The sequence below is a fragment of the Cyprinus carpio genome, chromosome B15 (assembly GCF_018340385.1).
Source record: "Cyprinus carpio isolate SPL01 chromosome B15, ASM1834038v1, whole genome shotgun sequence".
In the NCBI taxonomy this organism is placed as follows: domain Eukaryota; kingdom Metazoa; phylum Chordata; class Actinopteri; order Cypriniformes; family Cyprinidae; genus Cyprinus; species Cyprinus carpio.
Window position 1 is genome coordinate 22458278 of NC_056611.1, and position 19045 is coordinate 22477322.

The following is a 19045-nucleotide window of genomic DNA, read 5'->3' on the forward strand; positions in this document are numbered from 1 at the left end:
TCAGAGGATGCTGGTGTGTAACACTGGGAAAACCAGATAAAACACAGAAATATCGATCAATAGGCTGTGTTCATCTTTCATAGACTTCAACAGTTGTAACTGGCTTTATCAAACTAGCAAAAATGCCTTGTCTACAATTTAAGCATGAAATAACTAAACAGAAGTGTAGATAGCTATAAAATAAAAAATGTGGAAAATATACCCTATGTAAACATACTGTAGCTATATATTGTTTTTTTTAAAGAAATTAATACTTCACATTCAGCAAACAATGCATTAAATTAGTCAAAAATGACTGTAAACACATTTGTAATGTTACAAAATATTACTATTTTACATAAACGTTGCTCTTTAAATGAGAGAATCCTGAAAAATCACTGTATCATATTTTCCACAAAAATATTAACCAGCAAAACTATTTTCAAAATTTATAATCAGCATATTAGAATGATTTCAGAAGGATCATGTGACACTGAATACTAATGTCTGCTTTGCCATCACAGTAATAAATAAAACTGTAAAATATTTTCAAATAGAAGTTTTGTTTTAAATACTAATAGTATTTCATTTTTGCAGTATTTTTGTTTAAATAAAAGCAGCCTTGGGGAGACTTTTGAATGGTAGTGTATGTTTTATTGTAATTGGCCTTGCTATGGACATCATACAAATGATATGGTCAGTTCCCCTTTGTCCATGTGATCAAAGTCAAAAGGATAAAGTGTAAACCTGATCCTCTCACTCTTGCTCCATCCTAAGTTTTTCCAGAAATGTCCATGACACTTTGCTGAACATCTGAAAGGTTAATCCATCTCAGTCAAAACCTCGCGACTTCACACAGCGATACACTCTTGGTACCCCGCTGGCAGCCGAAACACCAACACACTCACCTTCAGATGTGTTCATGTAGAAATGTGGAACGAATTACACAGCTAAAAAAATAGAGAGTTTGGTTAAGCGAGAAAAGTTATGCAAGAGAAGGTGACAGAAACTTTGTTTGTTTGAATGAATGAAGAACCAAAGTGGTTGCGTATTTTCACTAGAACTAAAATTGTAGAAACATCTCAAGACACGCTAAGATTGAGTAAACAGTGTTAAGTTAGAAAAAACTGGGGTTGTCGGCCATTCACGCCATGGAAACTAAAACGGCAAGAACAACCTCCTGATTGGTCTGCCTGTAGAAGGCCTTCACACTGAGCCAACACAGGACACAGGAAGTGACTTTAACAACCCTGCCACAATTATTGCACACTCATTGGAGAGGAAGCACAAGGCCATAATCAATTAGCAATCTGCGGTGAGCACAGTAGAAAGTCAAGACGCAAATTTGGGGGCTCGTCCGGGATTCTGTTTTCGTCAGACAGGGGTTAAGCTATAAAAACAGCTAAATTTATGAAATGTGGTCACCAGGGCCTTCCCAGTTAAGTGGGTGTAAAGCTGGCCCACAGAATAAATTGGAGAGCTCATGATCTGCATCACGTAAGGAGGCCTGCAAAGGATTTTTAGGGTTAGATTAAAATTAGCAAACCGCAAGTTTAACATTATCTGAAAAAAAAAAAAAAAAAAATTCATGACAATAGTGCATTTAGTATTTGAAGGAAGGGAATAAATGAATGTATGGAAATAAATACTTGTTTAAAAAAATTAAGGACAAAAATAAATATATTTAAATTTGAAATATATATGTATTACTTCAGTCTTCAGTATCACATGATCCTTTAGAAATGATTCTAATATGTTGATTTGCTGCTCAATAAATTGTCAATTGTTGAAATCAGTTGTGCTGCTTACCATTTTTGTGAAAAGTGTAATAATTTTAGTTATTTTTTACTTTTTAGGATTCTTTGATGAATTGAAAGTTTAGAACATAATTTATTTGAAATATAAATATAACATAAATATGTCACTTTTAAAGTTATACATTTCTTTACAAAAAACATTCACTGACCTAAAACTTTAAATTAAATTGAACACATCACAACAATCTCTTCAAGAAAAGATTTCTTTGATCCTTCAACTTCAAGAATCAGATAGTCTGCTCTGTATGCAAATTGAAATCCTTTTAGAAATAATAATGATTTTAAAATTTAAACTAAAGAAACATTCACTGAACAGTTTACTAAAGAGATTTTAGGTTGTGATGTCAAATCAATACAATTACCAACTGTGAGGCACAACAGAAAATGTTCATACCCCTCCACAAGATGGCAGCATTTCATTAAATATAGAGATAACCTAAATGTGAGCCCAAGCTATCAATGAGAGATTAAGCCCTTAAAGGTAAGCTAAAAAACAAACAAACAAAAAAAAAGCTAAACCAGAGATTCAGTTATTTTGATTTGTTTTATTAAACAAAATTTATTTTTACAATGAAATATTTGTAAGGATTCAGAGAGGTGTTTGATTGTGCTTGTGTACTGATGTACATGAGCCTAGGCAAACCAGGCTAATTAAATTCTTAGTTAAAAATGACTACCTCGAAATCTTAGCTAAAGAATCAAATCAAACAGTTGATCCAAACAATGACTGTCAGCCCCACCGTCACTCATTGTTTGTAATTTATTTTATACTGAAATGCCTTCATTTGCAAATGTTCTTTGACCTTTAGATTCCGTGCTTCTGTCTTTGTGAGTCCACAGGCCGCACCTTGGTTGTCTAATGTAACACATCTTCTCATGCTTCAGTCTCAGGCATGAAGCAGCTGTCCAGTGAGAGCAGCATTTCTGTCTCTGATGAGGGCGACTGTGATCTGAGCGAGTCTCTCCACTGATCTCTCCCACTGCTCTGGCACCTGAAGGAACACACACACACACACATATATATTTAATGGCACCTGAATACACAAACAGATGTGCTCAAAATAATCAAATGCGAGTGGACCTGTGCTTTTTTCCAGTTTGCTCATCAGCAGTCAAGTTACCGGCCATGATATTTGGCAGGCCTCCTATTGTGCTCACAGGGTTTCAGGTTTTGTTTTCATGTCGTTTGTCTAAGATTTTGGGGTCTGTTCTCTTAATGTCTTTATGCCACCAAGACTTTGACGCTTGCGGTTGACTTTCGACTTTCAACTTAATGATTTCCACAACTGTTACTACTTTTTTTATTTTTATTTTTTTAGAGTCACTCTTTTCTCTTTTTCACAGTAGCTGTTTTCTCCCTTCGCTTCCAAATTCTCAAATCCATGGATAAGATGTTCTTAAACTCCTGAGTATCATTACACATATTTTCCAGAGTTAACTCCACAGGATTCAATTTGTAAGCAGGAGGATAAAATAAACTAAAATCTAGTGATTAAGAAAATTTGTGAAAAAAACAAGATCACGATTAATGGTCATACTGCAGTGGCTCCTGAACTTCAGCAGCTCTGCAATGTGCACTGCTTTTTAATCTTCATTTGGAGGCAATTTGGAAAAGAAAGGAAAAAAAAGGATTGAAACGAAGAGGAGGCTGCTTGTTTTTCCTTGTGTAACACAGTCACTGTTCCCTTACTTAACTATGGGTACAAAACTCTGGGTAAGGAGCCAAAACATCTGCAAGCGGTCAACTGAAATCCTCCTACCCTTCAGCTAATGACAGCTACTTCACAGAAACATTTCACACACAATTCAAATATAGCAAGAAAGTTTATGGCATAAATTCCTATATCGGCATATCATCAGATAACACGCTGTAATGAGGTCTAAACCAATGAAGAATGACCTCCGTGTATTTGTTTAGTCAGGAAATTAAGAACAAATGTCCCCAACCTGATTGCCACCCACATGTAAAACTCGGGTTCAAGGAAAATAGCACAATGTTTGTGGAATATTTACAAATGCAGAAAGACGAAAAGCTCGCCTACTTGACCACAGCTAATGACAGCATTACTGATGTGGCCTGTTTTGTTATTGGTGTGACACGACAGTCCTACTGGGAAAATAATATATGGGAATTTTCTTTTCTGAACAGAAGATCACCAACGAGGATCAAAGGTTTAAGCCAGTTTAAGTCTCATGTTTCCAATGAGTAGCAAAATATGACTCACATGTAATAAGCAAGCAGCGGATCAGCTTATTTCTTGGCTGGAACGGATTTGAGCTACCACGACATTGAAAAATCACAGTGACACATGTGGAGAAAAACAAGATAATAATACTGTTGAGTTTGAGTCAGCACACTAAATGAAAATTGATTTTACTCTGAAGTGTGTTGTGGTCTATAAAAAAACATCAATCCATAAAAAGGATAAAAATGCTATTTTAAATTAAAATGTGGTGGGAAAAAATATAGTGCATTAATTTAGGGGAAGTCACACTGGAGTAAACAGGTTAAGTGATTGATTCAATGGTTGAAAATAGGGGTGGGCGATATGACCAAAATCACAATATGAGTCATTTTAATTCATGTAAATGATATATACCTCAGTATAGTTAATTTTACTTAAATAAGGTCTTTTTGATATCAAAATATTTGAGAAATTTCATGATTCTTGTCAACAGTGGGTGTCAATATCACAGAACTAATACTAGCCTAAAAAAATAAAAATAAAACAAAACTCAAGCTTACAGAAGACAAGTAAACAGTCAGTGATTAAATAAGAAGAAACTAATTACAAGCAATAAGACAAAAAACTACAGTAGAATAAATAAATAAGAAATGCTACATACATTGTATAAAGTCATCAAATGAATAAAAACTGCATATTCTTCACTGTGTAAATTAAATATATATCTCTTCTTATCAAAGTTACAAAAGTGATTTAGTCAAGAGCAGTGAGAGATTGTCTGTATTTTTTTGTTTGATTAACATGAATGACACACAGCAGGAATATTACACTGCTGTAACTTTAAGAACTCCCCAGATCCGATATACTGTTACACATGTGTTTTCTTTAGCCCTATTCGGACGGGACCAGTTTTACAGGGGGTCGTTAGAGAAATTTGTGTTTCACAGATGTATTTGGTCTTTTTGGTCTTACCATTGTGTATGAAATGTGCTATATAAATAAACTTGCCTTGCCTTGCCTCGGTGATTTTAATCTGAATCTGCCACATCTGTGTTTTTCTCACACAACCTCTGTAATAATTCCTGAGCAAATTACCTACTGTTTTACCAAACTCTCAGTGATCCTCTGAGAAAACTAATCCTGTCCGAATACAATGTCTTTGATTGTGGCAATATTTTTTTCCCCCATATGCTTCTGTGTGTTTTGGCCAACGTGAATTACCATAGAAGCTCTTACCATGCGCATGTTTGATATATTTGCCTCCCGGCAAAGAAATAAAAAAAATAACAATAATAAAATCAAGAGCCAGATCACCCAAACTGTTAAGACTGGCTTTTGTAATATCAGCATTAGTAAGATTAAGCTACACACGTTCATTTCTGCACTTAATTACATAATGTTTTAATCACATATGTACCTTTATGAAAATTAAACATGGGCTTACTATAAACAAGTGAAAAAATAAAAGTTAAACTAAAGTAACCACACATTAACATGGTTTTGCTATACTAGCCATTTAGCTTCACCATGGTATTTGTAGTAAAACTGTGATTATAATAATGGCAATCAATCCAAATGACTATACGCAATGCACGCTATACAATGCACGTGATCTCTGAAACACCCAGAAGTTCAAAGCAGACCCTCCCACCTCTGTAATAAACAGAGATGTTAGTCCCGTCCGAATTTGTATTTGAAAATCGCAGACGTTAGGTGATAAGAATCGAAACTCAAATGTATTTTAGAAAACTAGTCCCTACCGATTGACAAATTTCTACCAGTTAATCTTGTCTTACCAGTCGTCCACCACTAGTTGAAAATATGCATTAAAATGTGCGGTATCTGCAATGTATGTGCTTAAATCTTTATTTTGATGATTACCTGTTTGAGAAAAGTTGGTCAAACTTCACTAAAAAAAAAAAAAAAAGTGTTTAAAGAGTTGCAATGCTAAACATAGATATGTTAAATGATTAAATCTGAAGGTAATCACTATGATTTGTCATAATATTACATCACTTTTCCATTCCTGACAGCAGAAAGCTTGCTAATGAGCTCTATTCTGTCCCGGTGTCATGGCCAACACTTAAAAGCACACATGGAACAGGAAATTCGACACTTGGAATTTTAATTTCTTGAAGTCTCAGATGGAATAGCTCGTCTTTTGTGACTGCAGGGATTTTCCAAGTGTTCCAGTATCTTTTCCAGGCTTTTATGGGATGGATAAAACATTTACAGTGGCCCCAGGCCAGCCTAAATCACTTCTCCTAAAGCAAGTGGATGAGATCGAGATGCTGTTTACTACACTACTAACTGTGCACTACAGAAAAAAAAAAAACCTTTCTTCCCAAGCCAGCAGATCAAATCTCTTTTAATAGACAATAAAAACTATTTGTATCATATGAACCTCATTCATCCCCCAACATCTCTTGTAATCTTAATACTAATGCAATGAAATACAACAGATCAATTAGCTAGTTCAGAATGATATCTAAGAAAGCTCTGTGACTGGAAAGAAAGAAGGAAAGCACAAAATCAACAATGGAGGGAATACAAGGCCAATGTTTGTAATCTTACAATGGTAATTTAATAGAAAAGATTAAAATCTTTGAACAAACAGATCAAATCAGAATCATTGACACCAGACATGTGACTGCTTTCTTTCCATTGTAAAATCCCTTCTTTTCTTTCATTTGTTCCCCCTAATGATGGTCCCATTAGTGGAAAACTCTTCCAATGATGTAAAAAGGCCATTTAAACTCATTTTAACCTGAAATTGGCAGAACTAATGAAATTCTCTGTACTTGGCCTTGGCTTCCCTCGAGAGAGCCACTTGACTGGAGCTTTGGATGTCTTTTAACACACCAAGATGTTTGTGAAATCATTTTTATATAGGAGTTTTCCATGTAATATAAGAGAAAAGTAAGTGCCAATGTTTATTACATAACCTGATATTGTTCAGCAATTACTAAAACTATAAATTATACACTTTTCTTATACTTTTTTACCTAAAATGCTATAGAAAACTGACTCGTAAATTACTAAGAGGACAGCTTGTACAGCAGAGGACCACACAATGAGTTGTTCACTAACTGTCCTTGAAAATCCTGCAGATCCAGAAAGTCTTTCCAGCAGCACGGAGCGGCCCACCTCACACCGGCAGGCTCTTTGAAGATGGGGCCTCAGCAATTAGGAATTTAACAATGACAATTTGCACCCTTCAGTCTTTTTCTTTCCAGCCAGCAAGTGAGACTTATTCCACTACAGGCCTGCCAGCGTCTCTCTATAATGACCTTCATGAAGGTTTCGAAACCCATTAATGCCAGCTGAACTGGAAAGAATACTTAGTCACAGCGCGAAGGCCAGATCAATACGACAAGTGCTAGACTTTTACTACCAACACTTTCAGCCAAAGCGGTTTTCAAGTAATAATTTTTCAGCATTGTGATTTAAAGGGAAGTGTGTGGGAGTCCACCACAAGGAGGCAGCAGAAAGTGAAAGCCTTTGACCAAAAGCTGATCTTTAGTGACAGACTAGTTAACTTGTGGTGCTAATTAAACAGCAAGCAGCCCGATTAAACACTGTAAAATGCATTTTAAAGGGAAATGTCTCATTTTGCAATTAAGACCCATGCAGGTTCTGTGTCCCTTTGAAAACATGGTATTACATTTCTTACTCTGACCAGGCATTCCTTTCGGGACATTATAATAGCGCCAGTTCCTGAATGTCCCTCCGGACTGCCAATCAAACGACAGTAGCCAGAGGCAAAGAGCTTGACAGAGACATCGAGCCCAAGTTACTGTCAGCTTCAGAGATGTGATATGGGGCTGAACTCTGCAGTTCACCTTCTTCAACTGTAACTGTATCCAAAGGGACATTTTTAATAGTAGACCAGCTTAGCGAATAACTGCAGGTCAAGAGACTCTCTGTGAGTTTTTGATTGTACTGGGTAGGCCTTTTTTTTTTTTTTTTTTTTTTTTTTTTTTTTTTTTTGGATAGGACAACCATGCTAATGTATGAATAAATAGATAAATTTTGCTTTACACTTTTTGGCAAAATACATCTTAAACTTAATCTTTAATCTTATATTTCAATCCATTAACAAGGTACAAAGCAGAGCCTGAAATAGTGAAAAGAACTTCTTAACACTTAATTTACATTTTTATTATCCTTTCTTCCAGTTTTAGTTTGAGTTATTTCACTGCTTCAAATTAAACTAGACAATAATTAGAAATGAAGCCTTGGCATTTAGTACAAAATATAACAACTTTATTTTATATAGACATTTTATTTCATAATAGCTTACAGGTCCTTCTCAAACTTTTCCATAATGTAATGATAAAAATTAAACTTTCATATATTTTAGATTCATTGCACACCAACTGAAATATTTCAGGTCTTTTATTGTTTTAATACTGATGATTTTGGCATACAGCTCATGAAAACCCAAAATTCCTATCTCAAAAAATTAGCATATCATGAAAAGTTTCTCTAAACGAGCTATTAACCTAATCATCTGAATCAACTAATTAACTCTAAACACCTGCAAAAGATTCCTGAGGCTTTTAAAAACTCCCAGCCTGGTTCATTACTCAAAACCGCAATCATGGGTAAGACTGCCGACCTGACTGCTGTCCAGAAGGCCATCATTGACACCCTCAAGCGAGAGGGTAAGACACAGAAAGAAATTTCTGAACGAATAGGCTGTTCCCAGAGTGCTGTATCAAGGCACCTCAGTGGGAAGTCTGTGGGAAGGAAAAAGGGGCTGCACAACGAGAAGAGGTGACCGGACCCTGAGGAAGATTGTGGAGAAGGACCGATTCCAGACCTTGGGGGACCTGCGGAAGCAGTGGACTGAGTCTGGAGTAGAAACATCCAGAGCCACCGTGCACAGGCGTGTGCTTTTGAACCAGAAACAGCGGCAGAAGCGCCTGACCTGGGCTACAGAGAAGCAGCACTGGACTGTTGCTCAGTGGTCCAAAGTACTTTTTTTCGGATGAAAGCAAATTTTGCATGTCATTCGGAAATCAAGGTGCCAGAGTCTGGAGGAAGACTGGGGAGAAGGAAATGCCAAAATGCCTGAAGTCCAGTGTCAAGGACCCACAGTCAGTGATGGTCTGGGGTGCCATGTCAGCTGCTGGTGTTGGTCCACTGTGTTTTATCAAGGGCAGGGTCAATGCAGCTAGCTATCAGGAGATTTTGGAGCACTTCATGCTTCCATCTGCTGAAAAAGCTTTATGGAGATGAAGATTTCGTTTTTCAGCACGACCTGGCACCTACTCACAGTGCCAAAACCACTGGTAAATGGTTTACTGACCATGGTATTACTGTGCTCAAATTGGCCTGCCAACTCTCCTGACCTGAACCCCATAGAGAATCTGTGGGATATTGTGAAGAGAAAGTTGAGAGACGCAAGACCCAACACTCTGGATGAGCTTAAGGCCGCTATCGAAGGATCCTGGGCCTCCATAACACCTCAGCAGTGCCACAGGCTGATTGCCTCCATGCCACGCCGCATTGAAGCAGTCATTTCTGCAAAAGGATTCCCGACCAAGTATTGAGTGCATAACTGAACATAATTATTTGAAGGTTGACTTTTTTTGTATTAAAAACACTTTTTCTTTTATTGGTCGGATGAAATATGCTAATTTTTTTGAGATAGGAATTTTGGGTTTTCATGAGCTGTATGCCAAAAATCATCAGTATTAAAACAATAAAAGACCTGAAATATTTCAGTTGGTGTGCAATGAATCTAAAATATATGAAAGTTTAATTTTATCATTACATTATGGAAAATAATGAACTTTTTCACAATATGCTTTTTTTTTTTGGGAAGGACCTGTATATTTTTTAAGCAACGGAATTTATGATGGTTTTAGTTTTAGTTACATATGTAAATTAACATTTACATTTCATTTATTAAAAATATATTTGATCAATATATCGTTTATTTTAACTGATAAATTTATAAATATTTTTATATGGAGAAATAAAAAGAGAGAGAGGTGACATGGCAAAATCACCTAGATAATACTACTAATGTGAGATTAATTTTATGTTACATAATAGGTAATATATGCTTTAATGCCTCAAAAAAAAAAAAAAGGCAAAACAAAGTTCAACTTATTCATAGAAAGTAGCATCTAATATCAACAGGGAAAAGCTAGCAAATGACTCTGTACAATTAACTCAATGTACAGTAAATGTCAGTTAAATAATGAACGTCAAAATGGTTTGGATTGAAAATCATACACTGGCTTATAGTTGTAGAAACACTTGACAGTTGTTAATCTCTTCCATTACCACTTTATTCTGAAGAAAACACCAGCCAGAGGCGAAAGATGATTCGGCCCACTGATTTTTCAAAATGTGCCACCAGCACAAATACTTAAAAAAAAAAGACAGATTTGTGGGATTGTGCCTGCAAAATGTGTCCTCAACACGACCCCATCATTCTCATTCAGTCTCACCTCATTTCAAAAGGGATCTGAGTGTCATCTCTTCTCTTAAACTGGACGACAAGTCCACATTCCTATTGAAGCACTGCATTACACAGTATTGATTCAGGAACTGCTCAGATAAACAAGTCAAGGTACACTGAAAGAAAATCAAAGTAATAATGAAGGTTTCCGTCGTGCGGTTACAAGGAGAATGGCGTCTATAGTTTCTCATGTCTTAAACAGGTTTCCTCAGTGAACTGTCTCTCTGGATCTCTTTTTTTCTGTAGAACAGCCTCGGGCGTAACCTACCACATTCACAGGAATGGGGTGAAGAAAATACAGAAAGCTTTTGTTTCCATACCTGTGAATACTGCTCTATTTCAACAAGTCAGAGGGAGTGATTTCTATGTTTGTACTTGACCTGGCGACAGATATGTTCCTAAACAATGATAGACCACAATGCTTTCTTACACTGACAGATCTGTTGAAAATGGTAAAATATGTCATGATACCCCAAGGCCCACATGCAGAAACCAAACATCCGCTGTTAACAACAAAACCTCTTGAGTTCACCTCATTACATTTGTGACATACACAGAGAGGTCTAGTCAGAGATCAACCTGGGTCATGTATGTTATTTCCTTCAGCATTTCAGTTTCTACATCCTTATTTTCCATCTCTACGCTCACCCATCGCCAAGCGCCCGCACCTCGTCTTGATGCATTAGGAACAAGCCTTATCACGTAAATATTTCACCTTTCCCTCAAACAAAAGACTGTCGGCATTTGTTCCTGAGCTGTCCAAACAAGAATTACCATAGACTAAACAGTCATCATTTGTAGAAGAGTAAAGGTGAAAGTGTGAGAGACAGCAAAATTGCTTAGCGGAAAACAAACCTGCACTGTTTATACAGATGCAATATAAATACCCCTCTGCCCATATACTAATAAAAAAATGAACTCAAGTTGTGCCCTTTTCGCATCACGGATTACTCCATGTGGCCAGATAATGTATTTCATACAAGGAATTTAATGTGTTTTTTAAAAAATAATATATTTCACAAATTAAATTGTATTTAAAACGGAAGCTCACAATACTCAGTTTAAGCATTTAAAGATTTTAAGAATGTTTTAATACATTTAATATTTTGTTCTCATCTTAATTGTTACCTGTTGCACTTTTCACTTTCAAATATAGTGTTTTTATAAAAATATATAAAGCCCCAAAAAGTTTGAGATTAGAAAGTTATTTTGTTTTTTTAAGAAATCAAAACTTTTATTAATCGAGGACGTGTAAGGACACTAAAGATTACAATTATTCAAAAGACATCAAATCATTATATTAGAATGATTTCTGAAGACACTGAAGACTGGAGTAACGATGCTGAAAATTCAGCTTTGCATCACAGGAATAAATTAAATCTTAAAATATACTAAAATAGAAAACAGTTATTTAAAATTGCAATAAAGTTTCACAAAATTAATGTTTTTTTCTATTTTTGATCAAATAGATGCAGCATTGGTGAGCATAATAGACTTGTTTGAAAGAACATTTAAAAATCTTACCATTCAAATTTTTTTGTATAATGATTTTTGTTTGTTTGTTCATTTGTTTTGTTTTCTGGCTAAAATGTTTGAGTGACGTCCAGCAGAAATATAGGATTTGCTTAATGTACATCTTTTGACACAACCTCCAGAAGTTATCCAGTATGATTTGAATTCCAGGCTTAAATTAGACTTTAAATCTAACAGGATCTATGTGGTCTAAACTTCTGGACTCCACTGTATATTTAACATATAAGGTGTGGTTAATGGTTTCCAGTGTAGGAAGGATAAAGCTCGCTCAAAAGGTTTATCAACAGCTCGACCTGACTTACCACCAAGAAAAGAACAAGAATTTCTAAAAAGATTCAAGTCAGAGGTGAACCACTTCAAAAGACTTAACCCAACGAGGCTCATGCTAAATCCTGAAAAACTCCCGAGCTCAAAACAAGATTACTGCGCAGTGGACATTCAATACCTGACAGTGGGTGGTCGCCTCAAATCTAAAACAAGTGTTCTGCCGTGGACAGGCTGCATGGGGTAGAACACGCCACCACGGCCTTTTGCTGATTGAATGTTTACAAAGCCATTTGGTCACCCCTGGTAAGCATCAGCCTCTAATTTCTAATCTAATTTGTTTGTGAATGTTCTTGAATGGAATGTTGTCTCGCTATGAGAGTTTGCATGCATATGCAAGATCTTGAGCGTATCAATGGCTCATTTAATCTGCCAAATCAATGTTAAATAAACAGTTTCAGTGGGTTACAGTGTGTGATCAGACATGCCAGCATGCATCTGGAGGCATGCTCTCAAGGCATTACATAGTGATGCACCAAAATTTTGATCACTGCAACGTCCAAAAATCCTCCATAAGAGAAACTAGGTCAGAACAGGTCCGAACAGAAACCACAACTTCAGCAATTAATTTCAGCAGAAACTAACCAACAACTTTTGTAAAACATGAGTACAAGTGTGTTTATGTTACCCAAAAATCAGTTTGAGAGTTCTTTTCCTGCACATCACAACAGTATGTGTGCAAATACAGGATCTCTGTGTGAAATTGAGTTTGTTTAAAGGAATAGTTCACCTAAAAATTCAAATTTCCTGAAAATGTACTCACCCTCAGGCCATCTAAGATGTAGATGAGTTTCTTTCTTCATTGAAAACAGATATGGAGAAATTTAGAATCACATCACTTGCTCACAAATAGATCCTCTGCAGTGAATGGGTGCCGTCAGAATTAAAGTCAAAACAGCTGATAAAAGCATAACAATAATCCACAAGTAATCCACACGACTCCAGTCCAACAATTAATGTCTTATGAAGTGAAAAACTGCATGTTTTTATGAAATCAAGGTATTTTAACTTTAAAACCCTAGCTTCTGGTCAAAATACGAGTCCATAATCCACAATAATAATAACTAATAATAACACTTTCTCCAAGTTCATCCTCTTTTGTTCTCTCTCATCAAAATCCACCAACATATTTGTTTAGAACTGCTTTGTACTGTTTTCACTTGTAATCAGTGCTAAATCTGTGCATATTTCTCTCCTGATTCTGATGACTCATATCTTAGCCATGAAACGATGTTTAAAAAAGTTAAAACATCTTAATGATGGATTTGTTTCTTACAAACATGCAACTTTTCACTGGCACCCATTCACTGCAGAGAATCCATTGATGAGTATGAAATGTAATGCCAAATTTTCCAAAGAAAGAACCTCATGTATATCTTTGATGGCTTGTGGGTAAGTAAATTTTCAGCTAATTTTGATATCCGGTTGAATTATTCTTTTTTTTGTGGTCCACGGTCACATATTACATTAACCCACATTCACAATTAAACTGTTTTTTTTGTCAGTGCAATCACTATTAAAAATATATATGATATCATTAATAGGACTGATATGGTCTATTATTTCAAACAAAGGCTGAATTTCTGTGTCATGGAGGTTTTGACTAAGAAATTTCAGTGCATCATTAATATTAAATATCAAGAATACACCAACACATGCTGCCACAGTACAGATCTTTTAGTTTAACACTGCGGTACAATATCAAAGGAGAAGCGCTCTGGCCTGGAGTTGTCAGCAGGGATCTTTCAAGACCGCACAAGAAAAAACACTTTTTTTTTACTTTTCCTCCTGCAGTGCACTTGTGCCAGCCGGAATGATGAGGCAAATGTAAAAACAATTAGACATGGAGAGAAGGGGAATATTTGGAGAATGAGAAATGACTACTGGAACGTAAATCCAACACTAAGCGGAGGGTATGGCCAAACACATTTGCGCTGTCAAAGGCAGACGAGTATAAAAAGAGACGTTGAGGTACACTCCACCCTGACATCATTTTAGCATGGGTTATTTTAGAGCGATTTGAGGATCTGATACCTTTTTGTGGTCCCTCAATCATCACAGTACTGTATTGACTCCTATAGAAACCTGCAGATACCCAAAACATCATTAATCTTCAGAAAATCTAACTGATTATTTGGCAATCAAGACTCCAAAAAATAAACCATTTAAAAACTGCATCAGGCTCCAGTGCCAGTAAAGCTGAATTGGAAAACTCAAGATGGACCAAATTTGGGCTAAACCAGGTATCCAGTTTCAAAAACGGGTGGATCTGGGCAGGTAAGAGAGTCTCTTTCTCTTTTCTAAGGAGCAGCTAATCTCCTCTCAGGTTTAGATTCCTCAGCTGGATGCTTTGAGGAGAAGGAAGTGAGGGGTGGGTAAACTGCTGGGCTCTCACAGGAGGGATTAGAGCAGCTATATATCATTGTGACAAGCCTTTTCAGCACATGACAGGCCACCAGGCCCTGTGTGTGAAGGAGATCTTATGACACTTCCTGTCACTCACTGGCCAGGCACTGATAGGGCCAAAAATGACCTGTATTGTCACCATCAGATCACTTTACTGACACCAAGGCACATGTTAAATAGTTATTATAAAAACTATCTACCTAGCGTTTAAAAGTTTGGGATCAGTGTTTTTTTTTTTTTTAAAGAAATGAATACTTTTATTCAGCAAGGACACATTAAATTGATCAAAAGTGACAGTAATATATTTAATTGTTTCATAATAAAAAAGAAATGCTTTTCCTTTGATTCATTGAAGAATCCTGAAAAAGTATATTATAATATCAGGACATTAGAAAATATAGGATTTAGCTGAAAATACAGCTTTGACATCACTGGAATAAATTACAGTTATATATTAAAACAGACAGTTAAAATATACAGTTATATATCAAAATATAAAACATTTTTAAATGGTAACATTTTAACTTGTAATAATATTTCACAATATCCCTGTTTATTTGATCATTATTTGATCTATCTATCTATCTATCTATCTATCTATCTATCTATCTATCTATCTATCTATCTATCTATCAACATTTACAGTACAAAGCTGCTATGTGGCTTAGCGTCATGCCTGCCTCAGTCTGGATTTAATAAGGAAAACTTTGCATATTACAAACATACCGTGGAAAGACTGAAAGAAATTATTTGTTTAACGAGGCCTGTCATTGTTTACACACAATGAATCACGCAAACATCTCTTCGAAATCTACGTGGAGGGTGATTAGCGAGAAATACTTCAACAACCTGGAGGTCCATGACTTGGAGGTTTCGATCTCAAGCTTCACTGAAAAGTGTTGAAAGACTTAAGTCAAATCCTGTCCTAAAAGGAATGCGTCACTGAACAAACTGAACACAGTCAAGGTATATTACGTTCTCGAAGCAGAAGTAAGAAAAAGCAAAATGTTCTTGATAAAAAAGACGCAATGTTTTTAATGAAGACGGAATGTGTATTTATGAGAAGATGTTTACCAATCCTTATTAGATGCCAGTGTTCTCAGAACAACAAAACCTCCACAAGTTAAGCGCTCCACATGTACAAACATCTGGCTAGGAAAAACAAACCCAAAGATTCTAATCAAATAATCCTGGAAGACTACAGAGACAAAATCGCCCACGTCAACTTAAACTACCCTTAACTAAACTACTCTTAAACTGCAGCTTCTTTAGTGCAGACAAAAGAAATGATCATTTCTGATGGTATACATGTCAAAGTACAGTTATTTAATACAATATTCTCTAAAAGCATCAATTTTACAGTCCATTATTCAAATAGAGCCATCATAATTGGGCAATTTTTATAATGAAACCTATTTATATAATCTATTTTAAAATAATATTCCACCCTGCAGTCCATTTATAATGTAAAACTCTCTTTTAACCCTTAGAATGCAACCATTTTTTTCCTACCATGCCTTTAAGAAACACAATTTATATGTGAACTGGGCAACAGTGCTTTTCTCTAGTTATTGTTAAATTTATGTCCAATTTATGCCGAAATCAGTATTTATAATATTTTTTCATAATGCACCAAGTTATTTCATCTTAAAAGATCAATGAAAACTAAACTGCTTGTGATATGAGCCTTTTAAAGTTTCCCAGCGGTGATCATCACAACCTGATTTTGACTGCATGAATGATGCCAGTGGAATAAATTTGGTATAGTATTAGGCAATGGAAAGTCTATATATTTAACCGTTGTGTCATCCAAAAATCCTCAGGCGTGACTAGCAGCAGAAAACGTCTGACGGTTTCACTGCATCTCAAAAACGATCTGGATAAAATACCGAATTAGGAGGCATGACCTCTAATTGAAAAAACCTATATCACATACTGTATGAAGGTAGTTGGAAGGGTCAGAACTCACAAAGCGAGTCTTGGCAGCTATTTTGTGAAGCATGAATAAGCGCATCTGGGAGGAATTATCCTCATCATTACGGGACCTATGAGCGTGATTTATGCATGGTCTTTATCTGCACTTCCACTATCTCACAAAAATAAGCATTTTATCACGACGAACACATATTACAGTCACTCCCTCTGCTGTCTGAGCTTTTTTAAATGGGGGCCGCAGCCAGACAGGGCAAATTCACACATCACTCTCTATGATTTTTTTTTTCCCCAGAGCCACAATGACTAATATATAGTGAAGATTTTTTTTATTAATTCTCCAAAGGACATGTTTAAGACCTCCTGACCAAGCAATAAGACAAGGTTCCTCTTGGATGTTCCTAGACCTTTTATCCAGCCCAGATCAGGCTCAGATAAAGCTTATAAAGAGAGCTATATTTTCAGATTTTGGGTGAACTATCCCTTTAACAGACATAATGATATCTCATTAAGAAAATTACCTTGGTGTGATCAATCTGAATTCCATAGAGCAGAACATTTCCCAGTATGACTTCAGAGGCCAGAGTCCTGAAGGCTAACTCGTCTGTCTTTTGGCTGTCGACAGACTTATTTGTCATGTTCAGCTGTACCTGTCAACAAAAAGAATAAAAAACATCTCCACTTATCTATAGCAGGGTTTCACAAACTGAAGGATCGTGAGGGAATAGCAGGGAGTTCATAAGTTTATGAAAAGCATAGTAATGACACATGTAAAATTAAATAAATCTATATAAAATCTAAAACTAAATAAATAATTTTCAAAAAAACTTTGCAAAAAGATTACTATTTTAAGTTTACCTACATCTCACGTTACTATGGAAACCTGTTTCTGCCGCTTAATAAAAAAAAAAAAAGTTATTGTGATTTTTTATCTCACAATTCTGACTTGAATGTGTCAATGTGATGTGTGCCAATGTGTTGTTAAATTATTAAAATATTAACTTAAAATCCAAACTTAAATTAACAAAAAGGGTACTAAAAAAAACATTTACTAAAAAAGATGAAATCTTGTTATCTGCAGCTCATGTAACCATTAAGTGAAATATAAACATGAACTTGTATTGTTAACTGCTATTGCCATTGAAATATTGATTTGAAATAACATTTCAAAAATAAATAATTACAACATACAATTAAAACGAAATAAAACACTTACTTAACAGATTAAATATTTTTTTTACCTGCATTTCATGTAACCATTGTTGTTGTTAAATTATTGAAATATAAACTGAAAATCTAAACTGAAAAAAGTTAAAAATAAATAAATAAAAATATTTATAAAAAATATTTTTTTTGTTTTTTTTTGTTTTTCGTTAACTTAAAATCTAAACTGAAATAAATAATTACTAAAAAATAAAACACTTACTAAAAAAGATTCAATATTTTGTTTATTACCGTTAACTGATATTAGATATTTAATGTGGACAAGCAAATGTGCTGTTAAAATTTGATTTGAAATCTAAAATTGAATAAATAAATACATTTTTAAACAATGACACACTTACTAAAAAGATGAATTTTTTTGTTTACTTGCATGTCATGTCATCATTAACAGGCATCAGACAAACATAAACATGTGAATGCGTTGTTAAATTATTGAAATATTAACTTAAAAGAGGAACTTAAGTAAATATTTTAGGTCAAAGGGGTTCAGCTGCCAAAATAGAAAAGGCAAATTACTGATCAATAGGAATTAATAAACATTACAATACTTATCTAATCATCTACAATGACTCATTCAATCCAAATGGGAATTAATAATACCATAATAACCTGCACTTACTTCAATTAAATATTCCCTATTCGTAAAAAAAACTATTCTAAAAATACAGCCGTGGGACAGGCCCATTAATTTCAAAAGTACCTCATAGTACTCTTTTTAATAAACACTCAGCGCTCTCTGTGTGTTTGGACAGGTTGAGCTCCCATGCAAAACAGCAAGAACCAGCTCTTAGCAAAAAGTTTCCATTGCAACTGACCCAGAATTCACCGATCCGTTAAATTAATGCAATTTCTTTTTCCGTTCGCTTACATCACCGTTTCAGGAAGATGTGGCTTGTACGCATCCGTACCAAATAAAACAGGCCATGCTCATTTTGCAAACTGCTTGAAGAAAAACATATTTCTAACAGAGGTCATACCCCAGTATAAATTGAGGAAATGCTGTTTACTCTGATTCTAATAGATATTTGTCGTTTCATAAACGAAGTATCTCTACAACTACAAAAAAGGTAAATGAAAGCCCAACAGGAAAAGTTATAGAATGTTAAGCGGATCCAAATGTAATGTAAGCGTAAAGAAAGTCAAGCAAACCTCTGAACAGCTCTTTA

General features: G+C 35.3%; 1 protein-coding gene across 1 annotated transcript in view; it reads right to left on the reverse strand.

The window, feature by feature from the left end:
- Window positions 1-2599: 2599 nt before the first annotated feature.
- The window catches only part of crppa (CDP-L-ribitol pyrophosphorylase A), a 30229-nt gene continuing 13783 nt past the window's right edge, over window positions 2600-19045 (reverse strand). The window contains exons 9-10 of the mRNA XM_042739835.1: window positions 17177-17305; window positions 2600-2788 (exon numbers count right to left, since the gene is read on the reverse strand). Of these exons, the coding sequence (XP_042595769.1) occupies window positions 2684-2788; window positions 17177-17305 (234 nt within the window). The 3' untranslated portion in view covers window positions 2600-2683. The remainder of the gene's footprint in view (window positions 2789-17176; window positions 17306-19045) is intronic.